This window comes from Oxyura jamaicensis, chromosome 4, assembly GCF_011077185.1.
Source record: "Oxyura jamaicensis isolate SHBP4307 breed ruddy duck chromosome 4, BPBGC_Ojam_1.0, whole genome shotgun sequence".
In the NCBI taxonomy this organism is placed as follows: domain Eukaryota; kingdom Metazoa; phylum Chordata; class Aves; order Anseriformes; family Anatidae; genus Oxyura; species Oxyura jamaicensis.
The window spans coordinates 37442326-37458271 of NC_048896.1; the positions used below are offsets into that span (position 1 = coordinate 37442326).

The 15946-nt window shown below is 35.1% G+C and overlaps 1 protein-coding gene across 12 annotated transcripts in view; it reads right to left on the reverse strand.

Moving 5' to 3' along the window:
* SORBS2 (sorbin and SH3 domain containing 2) overlaps positions 1-15946 on the reverse strand; it is a 78807-nt gene that overhangs the window by 35733 nt on the left and 27128 nt on the right. For 6 of the 12 annotated variants that reach the window (XM_035324245.1, XM_035324246.1, XM_035324238.1 and 3 more), the window contains 5 exons: positions 12139-12205; positions 11254-11298; positions 9857-10043; positions 6737-6851; positions 453-536 (listed from right to left, as the gene is read on the reverse strand). In XM_035324245.1, the coding sequence (XP_035180136.1) occupies positions 453-536; positions 6737-6851; positions 9857-10043; positions 11254-11298; positions 12139-12205 (498 nt within the window). The remainder of the gene's footprint in view (positions 1-452; positions 537-6736; positions 6852-9856; positions 10044-11253; positions 11299-12138; positions 12206-15946) is intronic. The other 6 variants (XM_035324239.1, XM_035324235.1, XM_035324244.1 and 3 more) reach the window with 3 other exon arrangements.

Here is a 15946-nt window from a genome sequence, read left to right on the forward strand (position 1 = left end):
GCTGTGTGTTCTGATTTTGACTTATGAACAGATGCTGGTTCCCAGAACGCCCTCCAGGACCCTGTGCCAAGTGCTTAAGCTCCTCATGTAGCATGGCATATCACTATTGTTTTATGCTTTTAAAAATTGTTCAAACCTAATCCAGCCAAAAGCAAAAGATTTAGAATGACTAGTAAACAGTTCTGTTTAACGTGGAATTTATATTGTTCTTAAACATTTACACACTACTATTTGTCTAATATGTAGTCTGTATTTAAGCTATTAAAGTCACAACCCTGGCAGGTTTAGGCTTCACTTAAAAAAAAAAAAAGTTATATGCATTTGATGATTTTATTGACCTTTCTAAAAAAAAAGTCATATTAATTTTACTGGGATATAAATTTGGTAATTTGTAAATCCTTATTAAATTTTTTCCCCTAACATTTAAATATTAATATTCTGCCCTCACTTACCGGCTGTCCAAACTCCAGTTCTGAAAAGAATTTATACCAGGGTTCGTTTTCTAAATCTATGTCATCTGGGTTTACGTGATCGGGCTGGAGCAGTTGTGAAGGAAAAGGGAAGGAAAAGGCACACACTGAGCAAAGTGCTAGAAATGCCATGTCACTTCAAGGACACACACACAAACACAAAACAAATACAGGGAAAACCATGGAATAAAACCAAAGAATGAAGATGGTATTTAAGACAGAAAATATTCTTGTTCAAGAATTGTCATTGACCAGCAACTTTAATACTTTTCTTTTTGTTGCGATTCTTCCAATGACTGGAAGATGTTAAGCATTTTAAGATTACTCTTATAAAGCTAAGAGGCCTCTTTGACCACTTCTATAAACACAACTGCAATAAGTACATTTAAGGCTACTAAAGATTCCTTGTTTAGAAAACGTTTTAAATGACTGTCATCTTCAGCCAGACAACGTGATCAGCAATAATGACATAATTCTGGCACTATTGCTTTCACTCATTCCTTTGTCTTCTCACAAAGCACATTCATTCTGGTTCTTGCAGTCCTGAAGCAAGCACTCAGCAGAGATAGTCAGGCATGACTATATTAAAAACCCACTTCAGAGGATCAAATGGAACTAGGATATTTTAAACCCTATGGTCAAAAACAGGGAACAAAAAATATGCATTCCATAATTTTAGCCTTAGCAGCATTTTGTAATGCTTTATCTATCATGGACTTGTTGACATAGAGCGTTTGTTTTATTTTCGACAGTGAAATATATGTATTTTTTTCATCTGAAAATTCATCTGAAAATTCTCACAGCAAAGGGATTAAGTAGGAACTGAAGACAGCATCAAGAAAGCTTTTCAATGAGCAGAAGAATAATTGACAGATTTATTCAAGTAGCATGAAAACATGACAGTGCAAAACAGTAGAGCTCCCAATGGGATGTTTAATCCACTGCAAACTTGGCTGCCTTAATTATTTTCTAAACAGCTTCAGCTCCTTTGTAAGATCTGATGTAAGCTGCCACGCAGCGCAGAATTACAGTGAACTCTTGTCTTAAGGATCTCTGAATAAAAAAAGCCTCTTGTTGAAGATATTTCTGAATTTAAAATTTAGGCCCCCACAAGTGTAATTATCAGAACTTAGACACTAATTATGGTGTGACCTAGAAAGCAATCCTCAAAGAAGGAGACAAGGTCCTACATAAAGAATGGTACTGGTGATTAAGTATGTAACACTTTTTCCTCCCGAGTCAAGCTGCCACCAATATATTAGAGCAATCACACAGCTATTTCTGTTTTGGGATTTTACTTCATGTATCAGTAATGCCCTTTTGATGGGAATCTCTCTTACTTGTCTGTCTTACTGCACCATGCTTCTCATTGCAGAGGAACCCTGGAATACAGAAATTCAATTTATTTCACATAAACTGAACCAGAAGATGCACTATGGGAGCTCAATTAATGTGCTGCAGCCACTAATGGGTGTTCACTTAATGGGACTAGTTTCAAATTACTCAGATGTAAATCCCTTGAAATGCAAATGATACCATGGAGCTGTTGGCACTACAAATCCAGGCCTACTGACATTATTTCCTTGGGCAGCCAGCCTCAGTTTTATTAGCCTCAAGCTTGCCTGGACAGCAGCAGCCCCATGCCTACACACTGGTGGCCTGGTGTCCCTCCCTCCTTGCAGGGAGTGAGAACACACCACCAGATGCACTGGGCTTCCACCCTGGCAGCCAAACAGATTAAAATGGAAATGGTAACTGTCTCCCTTTTTATCTTTAAATACTCTTGTTAGTAGTTGAATGCTAAAATAAAAAATAAAAATCTGCTTGTAAGGAAAAAAAAATGGAACCAGCGTATTTTAATGCAGTTTCTCAGTATTCAAGTTCTCCTCCTATGGTAGTGTGCCAATGCAGTGAGAGCATAAGGGAGTGTGTGAATTTAGCTCTATGCACACAAGTCTTACTTTTATTTACAGTTTGAACCGCAGAGGGCAGCAAACAAAAAGAAAGAGTGCTGAAGTTCCTAACTTCACTGCTGCCTAGCAGTTCCTGGGAGGACGCTGCATTCCTTGTGCTACCACAGGCAATTGATTTCACTTGGCTTCCAGATTCAGCTTCACTGGAGGACTGTTTTTGATTTTCTCTCCTACTAAGAGACTCATTTTAACTCTCTTATTTTGGCTTTAAAATTATGACAAATTACTTTGACTTTAAAAAATGATTTTGGCTTGGCCTTACAAAGTATCTCCCAAACTGCTGGAACAGAGGATAAAAGCATTAGGAAGGTAAATTCCCTTTTATGACTCACTAGTCAAACCGAGTAACGTTCCCATACTTTGTGTCCCTAAGCTAGCTTTCAGTAGCATTTTCATTACTTGTTTTAAATTTACTATTTAAAGACAAACAAGCATCTTCTTTTTGCCATGTGCATCAAATGGTCAACACAGCACTGTATCAGCATACTCAAATACAGAATACTGATGTTAATTAAAAATTATATCTATGGTCTGGCATACAGCTTTGCCTGCGTTTGATTTTATATACGTAGGTAGGCATTCACAGGTAATAATACAGTTCCATAGAGCTTCCTTTTCATCTTTTTCTTCTGACTATTTTCAAAAAGCAGTTGTGCCTCCAAGTCCACTATCAGATTGATTTAGTCTCTCCATATCTTTATCAGAAGACATATTTTGTAATTTTATAACATATCTAAATGTGGAATTTGTAATTCAATTTAAAAACACAATTAAAACAAAAACAAAAAACAAAACAAAAAAAACTTTAGTTCACAGAAAGCATTACTGGAGATCAGATACTGAGTAGCATATTCTGATAACCACGCTGTGATGTCAAATGTGACCAAACTTGTCACCTGTGTGAACTTGTCACCAAGTTCAAATTAACCACTACAGTTGAAAAATTAGAGGTACATCAATGTGCAAGCACAGCATATTCTTGCAATTTGACAGAGGAATATTTTAAAATTTACTTTGATTATGAAATCCTATTGTATATAAACTCAGTAGAAAATTTGTATACTGAACATACATATAAAAAATCTAGAATAGAAATGAACCCCAAAGTTTTATCTGACTACCACAAACATATTTTTGTGCTTTGATTAGAACACAATGAAAGTAAATTAATCTATTGATTGTCCCAATTTTTCGGTCTTTCTTTACAGCAACACCAAAATTTTTCCTTACTTGCTTCATTGAAGGAAGAGAGAAATGTACAAATTGTAGAATCTGAAGTTGTAACTTCATATATACGAGGTTGAAACTGGTAAAGAATATTTAACTTTATATTCATACGAGTAAGATTAAATTATTACACTACAATTTACTTATTTACTGGAAGTAAACATGCATTTTAGGAAACAAATCAATGGCCCTGATGACATTAGAGAAAAAACAGAGCATTTTATTGAATCACAGACAATGGAGACTGAAAGACACATCAGAACAACTTTTGTACCACCTTACCAGTACTATGTTGTTAGAAGAAATCGTAATGGGTTACAAGCTTATTGAAATGGGGGAAAAAGGAACTGCCCTTGCTTGGAAGACTATTCAACAGGCTAAGGTCACTTTTTTATTTTTGAAGAGCACTTTTTTATGTAATTGAGTATAAATTTTAATTTTCTAAATTTCACTCCATTAATTTTAGTTACAATCTCAAAACGCCAACCATAACCCCCTCCTTTTTGTAGATGGTTAATAGTCTTACAAGGTCAACTTACAGAAGAAAAAACATGAATTCCCTACTTCATGACAGAAGGCTGCAACATGATATTACAACCTGAAATTTCACTCATCTTTTAATGTCTATAACAAAGACAACCAACTCTTCCTAACTGATCTATTCATTTGAAGTTTATTACTACCTCATTTATTTTAGGTTTATTATCTCTCATGTTCTTTTGTTCTAACGACTGAGAATCTGGTGAATTAAATTTCCCACTAAATATTAATCTTACATTAAATCTCCTTTTATTATATACTTCCTATTTTCTAACCTAATTAATTTGTGATTAATTTTCTAATTAATCACAACTGCTTCCAATGTAGTACCTACATTAATAATAACGGTAAATCTGATCTTTCAACATCATCTGCCCTGCTTAGCGTCATATAAGGTAGTTTGTAAATATTGTTCTGCCACCCCCGTTTTTTTTTGAGATCGTTTACATCGTTTACATTTTTTGTAAAACTGATACAGTAACAGTTTTAAATTTGGATGTTATAAATGTCCAACATTTACAACACTAATGAACTATATTCATTTTTATCATCCATATTTTGTACAATGTCTTAATATAATCAGAACAAATTTCTTAGATACCATAAATCAAAATGTTTTGAAATGATCAAAATGAAAGAAACTCATGCAATCCTAACAGAGTCGTGAATTTGGAATTTGCTTCTGAATTTGGAACTAATAGAATGTTTTCACATATCAGCCTTTCCTAGACACACAGGAAAATCTTTTGGCACCTACTCTGCTGATCACCCTTTGATAAGCTGAGAGTCGTACGTTCCATATCTGATTCAATGGACACGAGGAAAACAAATACATCTTTTTCTTTTTGTAACATGGTCAAAAGGAAGTACATGAATACATAAACATCATTTTTATCAACAGCAGAAATTCCAGAACTGTGATAACTTACTCTGTTTCAAATATTTTCATATCTGTTAATAGTTACACTAATGTCAGCATAACTTCTACCATGACTCTTGTTTTTCAGTCTTTTACTCTGAACCACACATAAAGAATCTCTCAATTCTGTCTGAATATTATTTCCTCAGCTTTTTAGATTTATTCTATAGAGAGGTGTTTCCTTAATTTCCTCAATTTTCTTAAATCAGCTACTAATCTAAGCTTCAGATGACAGAACTCTTATTTTGCCCTTGACTGAAGCAACTCAGCAAGTATAATGTGACTAAAGCTTTTCTGCATGAAAATACTGTAAGGAACAAACAAAGCTCAAAATCCAACCTCTTGATTGCGAGCATCAAAATTAAAATGCACAAACACATTAAAAAAAGAAAAAAAAGGCTCCAGGAACAGTCAGCAAAGCTCACTTTTCTGTCATCTCATTAGTTCACTAAAATTGAAAAACTGTATCTATGACCACATCAATCAATAATGCAATTCCTATACGATTTTTCACGTTAAGCTAGTAGGAAACATAATTTATTAGAAAAGTAAGGCTATCCTTGCAACATTACTGTACTTTCTTTCTTCCTTTAATAAAAAAAACCTTGAATCTGCTGTTATTCTTTGGCACTGGAAAGGCTGGTAAATGACCTCAGTGTATAATGCAACTGTTGCAATCCAAAAAAGTGCTCAGAACAAATGTCACTGCTATTTAAATATATTTTTTTCTTAAGTGCATCTTGACAACAAATACTAAATCCCATGTAATTAGTTTGATTAATTAGCAGTCCACAGAGAAATGCCAACTCCCTGTTAGAAAAATGAATCAGTTCTGCAAGAACTTAATTTCACAGAAACACACTACAGAAGTCATATTTCTGCAAAGGCCAAAAAAACATGTGGAAAGGGTTCTTAGTACAGGTGTTTCATGCTGTTGACATATTACATATTCTGAAATTGAATTATTTGAATAATTTATTTTAAAATAGAAAAAAAAAATATGTGAACAAGCATGGAATGGAGCAATACATACGCAAATAATAACTTATTATCAATTACATAAAAACCTTCTACTGAAAGCAGGTCTAATCAGAGCAGGTTGCTCAGGGCTGGGTCTAGGTGAGTCTCAAACACTTTCCAAAACTGAGATTTCACAGACTCTCTGGGATACCTTAACTGTTATTAGATCACAATCTGCTTAAGGGTAAAATTAGTCACATCCTGAAAATGCAAATTGTTTATTCTTATGCATTAATTAACCAGAAATCATATGTGCTGTTGCTACTACTGAAAATGAATGCTGGAGATGCATGCCAATTAGAAAAAGCAGCTTCCATTAATTCACAGTTCTACTCATCATCCATTATGTTTGCACAATAGTTCTTTGACTTCTTAGAAAAAACAGAAGATCCAAGTTTAGCAAATAAGCCAAACTCATATTTTCAAGGCAACCATGAGGAAAGAGCAATGAAAAATTGCTGCAAAAGCATATTTGAGAAAGGACTTTCAATATTCATCTGAGTAGTTATAATCAGTAATAAATAATAAAAAGATGATCTCTCACCAAACCTCTCACTGTATATTACTATTTCACGTATGTCTCTTACCGGTCTTTCATGTTCAAGGATTGATGACTTTCCCGGCTCATACTCAAAAATGCTTCTTGGTTCAGAACGGAATTTGCGGGTATCTACCTTTCTGTCAGGAGGATCCCAGTCATTTCTAAATAATAAATATGAACAATGGACTTAATTGACTGTCAAGCCATCGCCTTTACAGCTCTCTAAATACACACAAAACCAAATGAATTTAGGAATAGTTTCTCTTTCCAGATTTCAGTTGTGAAGTGTCTGGCCTAGCATCCCATCTTTATTATAGCAGTAAAATTTTTTATAGCAGTTATTATAGCAGGTATATTCAGTACTGCAAGAAAAATACTAGATATGTCCAGCCTATGTGATTATTTATTCTTTTAACTGGTGAACCAGTTAAAAACTTTCCTGACATATTGTGTTAAAATACCATGGCATGCCTTCTCAAATTGCAAATTTACTACACCATTGCGCAAAATATATTTTTACTATACTAACATAGATAAAAGAACGGTAGATGTTTTTGTCATCACACAATATGACAGTAAGTCCACATAGAAAAACTTACAAAATTTTCTGAAACAAAAAATGAGGAACTATTTTACAAGACAGTGTGAAACTTTCATAGGTGTTCTTTATCCTAATCTGTAGTAGAATTGCTCTTGAATATCCTATAAATAGAATATTCTGTTTCCTTGGAACTTTAAATAGATAAACAAAAACAAGAATTTGGAGTCAACTTTGGGACAGAACTTTATCCAGTATCTCTACAATTATAATTTTGCTTTCAAGTTAATAGTTCCATGCAAAGAATACTTTTTTTTTTTTTTTTTTTTTTTTTTTTCCAGTCACATACGACGTTGTTTTAATAGCTACCTGCACATTTTGGGTGGGTAGTTTGGTAGTTACTATCACAGCGAGAACTATCTTCTCATGGGATTTTTGTAGTCACTACCCATATTGTATTTGGAATAACTGTAGCTCTGGGGCAAATGATCCACTAGTAACTCACGGCATGGGCGAAGGAAAGAAGAAGTCTCATCAGTTATTTCCTGCACTTACAATAAGAAATAACATGCTCTGGTTAAATTCTATCAAGCTTTCTGATGTGACTCAATATGATGAGACCTGACCTACTAAGGCACAATCACGTGCCTTAAAAAATCTATGGGTTAGCTTTTGTTTACAGTGCAATTTCTGGAAAACAGATGCATCTACTTATAAAATGCCCTACCTTTCAAGGGAAAACTTACACATGGCTTTTAATTGTGCATTTTCACTGAAGCAAAACTACGTTTTCAGAGGAGAATTTTTTTTAAGAACAATTTTTTTTTTTAATTTTTTATTTTTAAGAACAAACATTGCATATCACTTTGAAAAAAAAAAGGATGCTGCTGAAATTCTGGTTCACACTGGATTCTCTTTAATTTACAATGTTTAGCCTATAATCCCTTATGGACTATATTTTTGAGCCCAACTGTTAATGTAAACCATATCTTGGCCCCCAGCTAGAAAACTGCGATACCTGAGAACCTAAGCCTCTTATGTGAGATTTTAAATACTCATACTTCATAGGCAATTAAAAAAAGAATCTCCCAGTGGCAGGAAAAGATTGATGAGCTATAGCTGTCAGCAGCAGGCAAAGCATAACTAATATGTTTGGCATCCCTTGGCCTGGAGAACCTAGATTTTCACTGCCTGTCCTATCAAGTAGGAGATTAAAAAAGAGAGGCTGAACATCCAAATTAAGTGTTGAAGCAGTTATTTTCAAGCTTGACAAAAGGAATTGTAACAGTCCTCAGCTTCTGTGACCTAGGCATTTGGCCTAGCACTGGATGATGACTCACATAACTTCAGAGATCAAAGCTAAGCAGATCTACATTTTAGCTTTTTGCTAACAAGATCTATGCTTCTGATCTATGCTAACAAATGCAAACCCCTTGGCCTTTGGGAGGTAGTCCAGCTCTAACCCCCATAATTTCCACTTGAAAATTGTCTTCAGCAACAGGAGGAGCCAAAATCAATAATCATCAAGCAATCTCATTTTCATCTGCAGTATATATACCTGCTGGATTACTTTTTGAATTGCCACTACCTACAGATTTTAGAAAAAGCAATAACCTTAAGTCTTAATTTTTAGTACTTAGTATCCTTATTTTTTTTTTCTTACTGTATTTTATGTAAACTGCAAATGATTTTAAACTATTTAACATCATTCAGATTCTACATATAAATATAAAATGTCCAAACTGACAAAATGGGCTACTTCTGTTTTGTTGCTCAAGGGTAATTAGGGAAGATGGGCTTATAGCCACAAATGGAACAAACACTGATTTAAAATCATCTTAAAATATATAAATACTCACACACGTAAATGGAGAATAGTATAATGTTATATTAATGCATAGCACTCATGAATGCAAACACGAAATAAAAAACTTTTTGTTTGAGATATTATCTACAGTTCTGCCAAAAGAGTCTAGAGATTGTGCACAGGGCATTTGGTGTATCAGAAGGGTAGATGTTTATTTCCAAAGTTAACCTTTTTCCAGACTGGACACTAAACGCTGGGATCTGTTTTTGTGTAGCTGGAAAACTATGAGAAATCTCAAATGTCCTTTAATCTGTAAACACCTTATTGGTCTACCAAAATGGAGACAAAGATTAAAAACGAGACATAAAGCTCTTCTGAGTTGTTGAGAAATTGAGGTTGACTGCTATACCTGTAAGTTTTGCTTCTTGAATTTCCATTAAAAACAACATTTAGACTCTTTTGCTTTGTTACTGGATATCCTAAGCAGTGTCTCCTACTCAGGACTAACTATTCAAGGCAGCTGCTAGAGTATGGATTCTTTTGAAACACAACAACCAGAACCATCCCACCGATGAGAATGACAAATACTTAAAAATGGTATCACTTGTAAGAATACGCACTTCTTCAGCAGGCTGCAGAAATGGCAGCACTATACATGATGCCTGCACTGCTGATGAAGATTACCCCTCATCACCTGACTGTCCTTTAAGTAAAGCCCTTACATTTATATCATTCTATAGCTGCTATTTTTTCCTTCATGGTATCTTGTAATTGGAGTACTATACGTACTGAGAACACTTTGTGACAATCTATTAACTTACTTTTCTGGTGTAATCCTTTCCCGCAGACGATGTGGTGGTACTGGAGGTGGCACATGTGGAGGTGGTAAAGGAGATGAGACCTTAAAGGCATCGGAGCTACTGTCAGAAGCGCTTTTAGACAATGGTCTGTATGTCTGTGTCTTTGCAGCTGGGTGTGCCTGAGCAGAGAAGGATGGACTATAGCTACCTAACATAAAACAAAACCAGAAACAGTTGCAGCATGAGAATGAATTTTAATAAAACACAGAATGCTACAAGAATCCACAGTTAAGTTGCAAAGTTATAAACATGTGTAAATGCATTTTTAAAAGTATATACATTATACATACATGCTATGTAATTCATTATAATACTTTTCATACTTTTATGTATAAAACTACAGGACACACAGGAAAATGCAGCGAAGTTCAAATAAATTAATGATTAATTGGGGGAGGGGGCAGGAGGGAGAGAAGAGTTATTAGCTGTATGTATCTATCAGAGCTGTTAATGACAACCAGTTATTAACCCTAAGGCTCATCCTGTCTCTCGGTTTTTCTATGTCCAGCTGGAGGAGGAGAGGCAGGAAATGCACAGTTGTTTTAATATTGTTTTTAATTAGTATTGTTTTAATAATTACTGTTAGTTTGGGATGGGTAGGCAATTGTGTATCTTGAATAACTCACACACACAAATTCTCTCAATATTACACTAAGAGGTAGTATGAGAGCATGCTGAATGCAACATGAACACTGAAATGGAAGAATTATGAATGGCATTTTTGCACAGGCATGACTTTTTTTTTTTTTTTTTGCACATATGGTGTATTCACACTTCCATTTTTGGTTCTAGTAAATAATTTTGCCACATAGTTATAATATTCTGAAAGATACAACAGTTATTTATCTGTATGATTATGTTTTTCTTGTGGCTAAATGACATCATCACCAGTGCCTATAACAAATATGAACAAGTTCATAAAACAGAAGCATCTTTATAAGGCACTATTATTGCATTTTTAAGACTTTTTGTATTCCCATATATGTAATTAGTATTTGTACTTTCACACAGTAGATCTCTCTTCCTTTTTATTACAAAAGGCTGTGTTGCTTATACTCATTAGTGAAAATATCTGTAATGTAATCAGAAACTGGAGTATTACAATGTTACATCTGCAGGAAGAGACCCACAGTTGTAATACTTTTCTGTGGCAAGAATGAAACCAAAATTAAACTTAGTTTCATTTGGGAAAAAAGGCATGAAAAACACCAACTGAGATCAAACAAGGTGATAAAAAGTGTTTGTGCAAGCATTAAAAAAGCAAGCATGAATAATTAACTACCCCTGTTACTTGCTGGCATTAACAAAAGACTCATTTTGAAGTGAGGGAATAATTCACAGAATCACAGAATTCCTACCAGTACTGTATGCATAGGCAGTATTATACATGTCTGTGTCGTCATCTACAAAAAGAAATATACATGTTACAGTAATGTAGTATGTGCCACTTTATCATAGCAACACAGCTTTGTTTTTGCAAATTCAAACAAGATTATGTCAAGTGCTGTATTTCTTTTTTTCATCTCATGTAGGCGTTTTCTGAATTCACTCTTTTCCCATTACACTTACCGTAAGCTATTTTGCCATCTTGCTAGTGAAATGGTACCTTCTTGCAATGTCACCCAAGTTATACATTACTGTTTAGCCCGATATAAGTTATAGCTGTTTATCTGCTCTACTCTCTTCCCCAAGCCTAATGTCTACCTTTTGTCTGCTCTCCTCTCACTAGAGGAAGTTAACTTTAAAGTTGCTAATGTCACCAGGCTCCATTTCAGCAAAAAGCAAAGCAACGCAAACAAAAAAAATTACATGGAAAAAAATGCAATTCAAACAGAAAACGTACCCTCAAATCAGCCTGCACTGTTCTAACACGTGAGCTCTCCAAAAGAAAGATGGTGTGGTGGGAGACTTACAGTGGCCAATCGCTCATCCCTGACACTAGAGATGAGGATTGCTTCACTGAATTTCATAGTGACATGGAATCACACCGGTTGCATGCCTATTTTCATCACTTTAATTTTTAGTTTTAGTAATAAAAGAAATCCATTGTAAATACACACTCTCTAGAAGAGGAAACTTGCTCTGTCTGCAGCACAATCTATAATCAAATTCAACCATTTGATTTGATTCACTGTCTCACGCTTGAACATTTGCATTTTCATATGGCAGCTAATCAAAATGAAGAAAAGTGCATTTTTTTAATACCACTGAGAACTACACAGCCAAGAAAACAACATACTTACCAGGTTTATGAACCATATGGATTTGCTTGAACATTGTCTTGTACCAATCCTTTGGCCTGTCAACTGTCTAAATAAAATATAGTTTTTAACAATTAACAATTAAATTCAAATAATGAAGAAATAAGAATACCTATGTGGACAGATCTGACCAGATATTTAATGTTATTCTGGACAGAGGCTTAGTTTTATCATGTTTTGTCCCCTATTCATTGTAATCATTTTAATTGCATCTATTTCAAATGGTGTATTTGTTCCTCTCCTTTCCCTGCAACAAGTTCTGGGAGGCACTTAAGACTGAGTAAGTTCTGTATTTTTATCTTGGAGAATACAAGAACACACAGGAATTTGTGCCAGATCAAGAGTTTATCTTCTTAGTGCCCTATATTTGACAATGATGAATGCTAGAACACTATACAGGAAAATACAAACACCTCAGCAATTATAAGCCTACAAGAAGAGCTTCTTTTTAATCCTGGCAATTTCCAGTTTATATTACCTTCAAAATACAATTGTTAAATGATGCACGTATACTGTGGAATACTACTGAGAAAAGAATTAAGGCAATACTATATTTAAGAATTAATGTTTGGATTGTAAACAAGCAGTATTTAATCAGCAGTATTTAATCAAACGGTATTTAATTTCCCTTTCCAGGCAACTTAATTTTCATTTATTCTATTTTGAGAAAAGAGAAACAATGTACCTTTTAACATCACTCACTAAATTGTAGTTGTCTTTACTATTTTAAACTAAGCAGTCTAAAATTTTCCAAACTCTCCTGATATCAACTTTTGGCCATGTTTCTAATTGTTTTATCTCTTACTCCTTTGCATTTTCTATTTTTGTTTGAGATTGGATGACAGTATTTCTGAAAAAGAGGTAACACAAAGGCAAACATATCTTCAGTATTATTCTGCTCAGATCCTAAATTTTTACTTGCTCCACTGTGGTCAGAAAAGCAAAAATTTTAATGCAGATGTACAAAATTAGCTTAGAATATAATGATGCATATGAATAATTACAAGGATCCCTCTTATGGAGAGATCTTGCATTAGTTGCTGCCAAATCTGCAGTCACACTGCCTACTTCTCTTTACTATGAAAAGTGAAAATTCACATATTATTATTCTCTACAAAATAGCCTCCAGATTTGAGTATGTTCACCTGGCTCAATGCCATCTTTACTGAATCACACTTTTGCCTTAAATACTCGTTAAAGTTACTGCATATAAATAATCTGTTTTGTTAACTTTGGTCAACTAGGCAGAAAATCTCCATTTTGAGGAATTAACATCAGTTCTCATGAAATTGATACTAAATGACTTTTTAAAAAATGTTTAAAGGAAGAGCTAACAGCTGACTGAGGAACTCAGAGGTCTGTTGGGGAAGAAAGAAATTTAAGTGGCACTTTATGATTTTTACCCATACCTGACTGCAAGAGAGGGATGAAGGAGGTAACAGTTTTGTTCCAAGGCCTTCTGTACCTACTAACATTCCTGACTTCTGCCAATGAGAAGATTCTCAGAAGCAGATTTGGACCATTTTAACATTGCTTCCCTTAAACATCTACAGTAGCAGAACTCTGCTCCTACAAGATCATAAATGCTCAGAAGTTCACAAGCAAATCCAGCAGCTTCGAAGGAATTCATGCTGACATGGTTAACCTCCATGATGCTCCTCATTTCACACATCAGTACAAACCTATAATCATCCCGTTCCTCTCCGATTGAATTGGGCCAAGAAGGGTCTTCAAAAGAGCTTGAACCAGAATAGATAGTGAATAGATAGGAAACAGTGCAAAAATACAATAGCTCTGACACTGCTGTTTGTCAAGGGACAAAGATACATCAATATATCTTTGCCATGCCCTCCTAATCTGTCAGGTCCTCTACTAATCCACAGGAGGCTTCCACACAGACAGCAACTACAGAGAAGCTGCCATGTCACTAGAGCAGAGAATCTCCCAACACCTTTCTGAACATTTGAACTGTTATCTCATCACCTCCACTCCATCCCTCACCCCTGGGTTTAAAGCCTCAGCCAATAATTTGACTTTACATTATAAACCAGATAGGATTAGTTCAGGAATAGAATAAATTAATTTTAAAATATGCGTCCTCAATCTATATTCACTAACCCCACATGCCAACATATGTTTGGGGAACTAGCTGTATTCACAACGCACCAAGTCATTCAGATGACATCCTGCTTTGCATACATTATAGCTGTTGCAATTAGAGGCTGGAACACGTTATCACCATACGTGAATGAACAATCAGCCAAATAGCATGAGGAGGACATACAAGTATCTGCAGTTGGTACCTAGGAGACTCCATAATCATCGCAGTATTCTAATAATCCATTAGAAAGTATGCAATTAAAGCAGGAATTTGAGGGTATTTATGGTTTTCGGTGGACTTCCTGTATGTGTGTGTTTTGTTTTTCCTAGCTGAAATGTTACATCACTAACTACAGAAAATAAATCTGGTGGGACTTGATTTTTTTTTAATTTTTATTAAATAGAGGCCTTTTTAGTGCACAGATTAATTCTGATAGTTAGACATGAATCAATTATTTTGGATAGTCTAAAGCAGTGCAGTCATACTGCTTTTTGTGAATCTGTTTATTCCTTTCATAGGACACTGTCAGTGGTGAAGTCTAGTGTTGCCATTTGACTGCTTTTCTGAGTGAACAGCTTTTTACTCTCTTTTTCAAAGACTTCATTTTTAAAGCTTTGGAATTTCATCATCTTTGGGGCAGGGCTTGGCACGGTGGCAGAACTTAATGATCTGAATTTTCAGGCTTTGGGTTTGCACTTCCCAGAGCTGGCAGGAGCTAAAGCGGTATGGAGGTAGCACGCTGACATGGGATGGAGGTTCTGAGAGAAGGGACAGCTTTATAGCAGCACTTCCTCTCTCAGCACCATTGGGCAAAGAGTTTGCAGGAATGGAAAGCGACAGGAACATCACTGCTTTCACTGGCTGACCAGCTGTCACTAACCATGCTGTGAGGGGAAAGAATCTTGCAGGAGATCACCACAGCTTGAAAAATCTCTACTCCTGCAAAGCTCTCCAAATCTGGAATACAGTTACTCTCAAATTCCTATTTAAAAGCTTCCCTTTGAGTACCATAGCATTTGAGAACACAATGTATATGTTACCTATCACCTCTGAATCTGCATCTAATGCTTTTTAATAGAATATTGCCATTTTCATTGAGATGGAAAAATAAGACATTTATGAACTTTGCATGCAACTATAAGCTCAACTCATTTGAAAACTTTCTCCCTTTAGATGGTGTAAGTCTGAACTTTCTGGGAGAAGATTCCTATTTGGATATCCCCCTGACCTTGGACAGAGAGTGAGTAGTATATCCTACCTTCTCCTGTTCACGGGAAGTGCAGTTATAGCACTTTTGCATGCTTCTGCATAGTACTGCACTTCTGAGAGATGTCAAGGTGCAGCATATTTGAGTCTTTTGCTGACAAGTATATCACCTTTGTTCTCACATAACTGGGGTACAACGGGCTCAAATACACTTTTGTATATTTAAAAAGTAATCTCAAATCAATATGTTGTAAATGACCTCAAGTCCAGCTAAATCTTAAAAAAAACCCACAGTGTAAGGACACAAAATAGCATATGAGACAGACAGACACAGACATGCTAGCATAGTCCTATGCCTCATCATCAGAATCAGTTCTGTAACACTAAGTTTACAAGCTGCAAGACATTTTGAAATTGAAATATAACCAAAAATGAAAAGCTAATCCAGATGAAAAATGTCCTAATTCAAATTACATTACATTT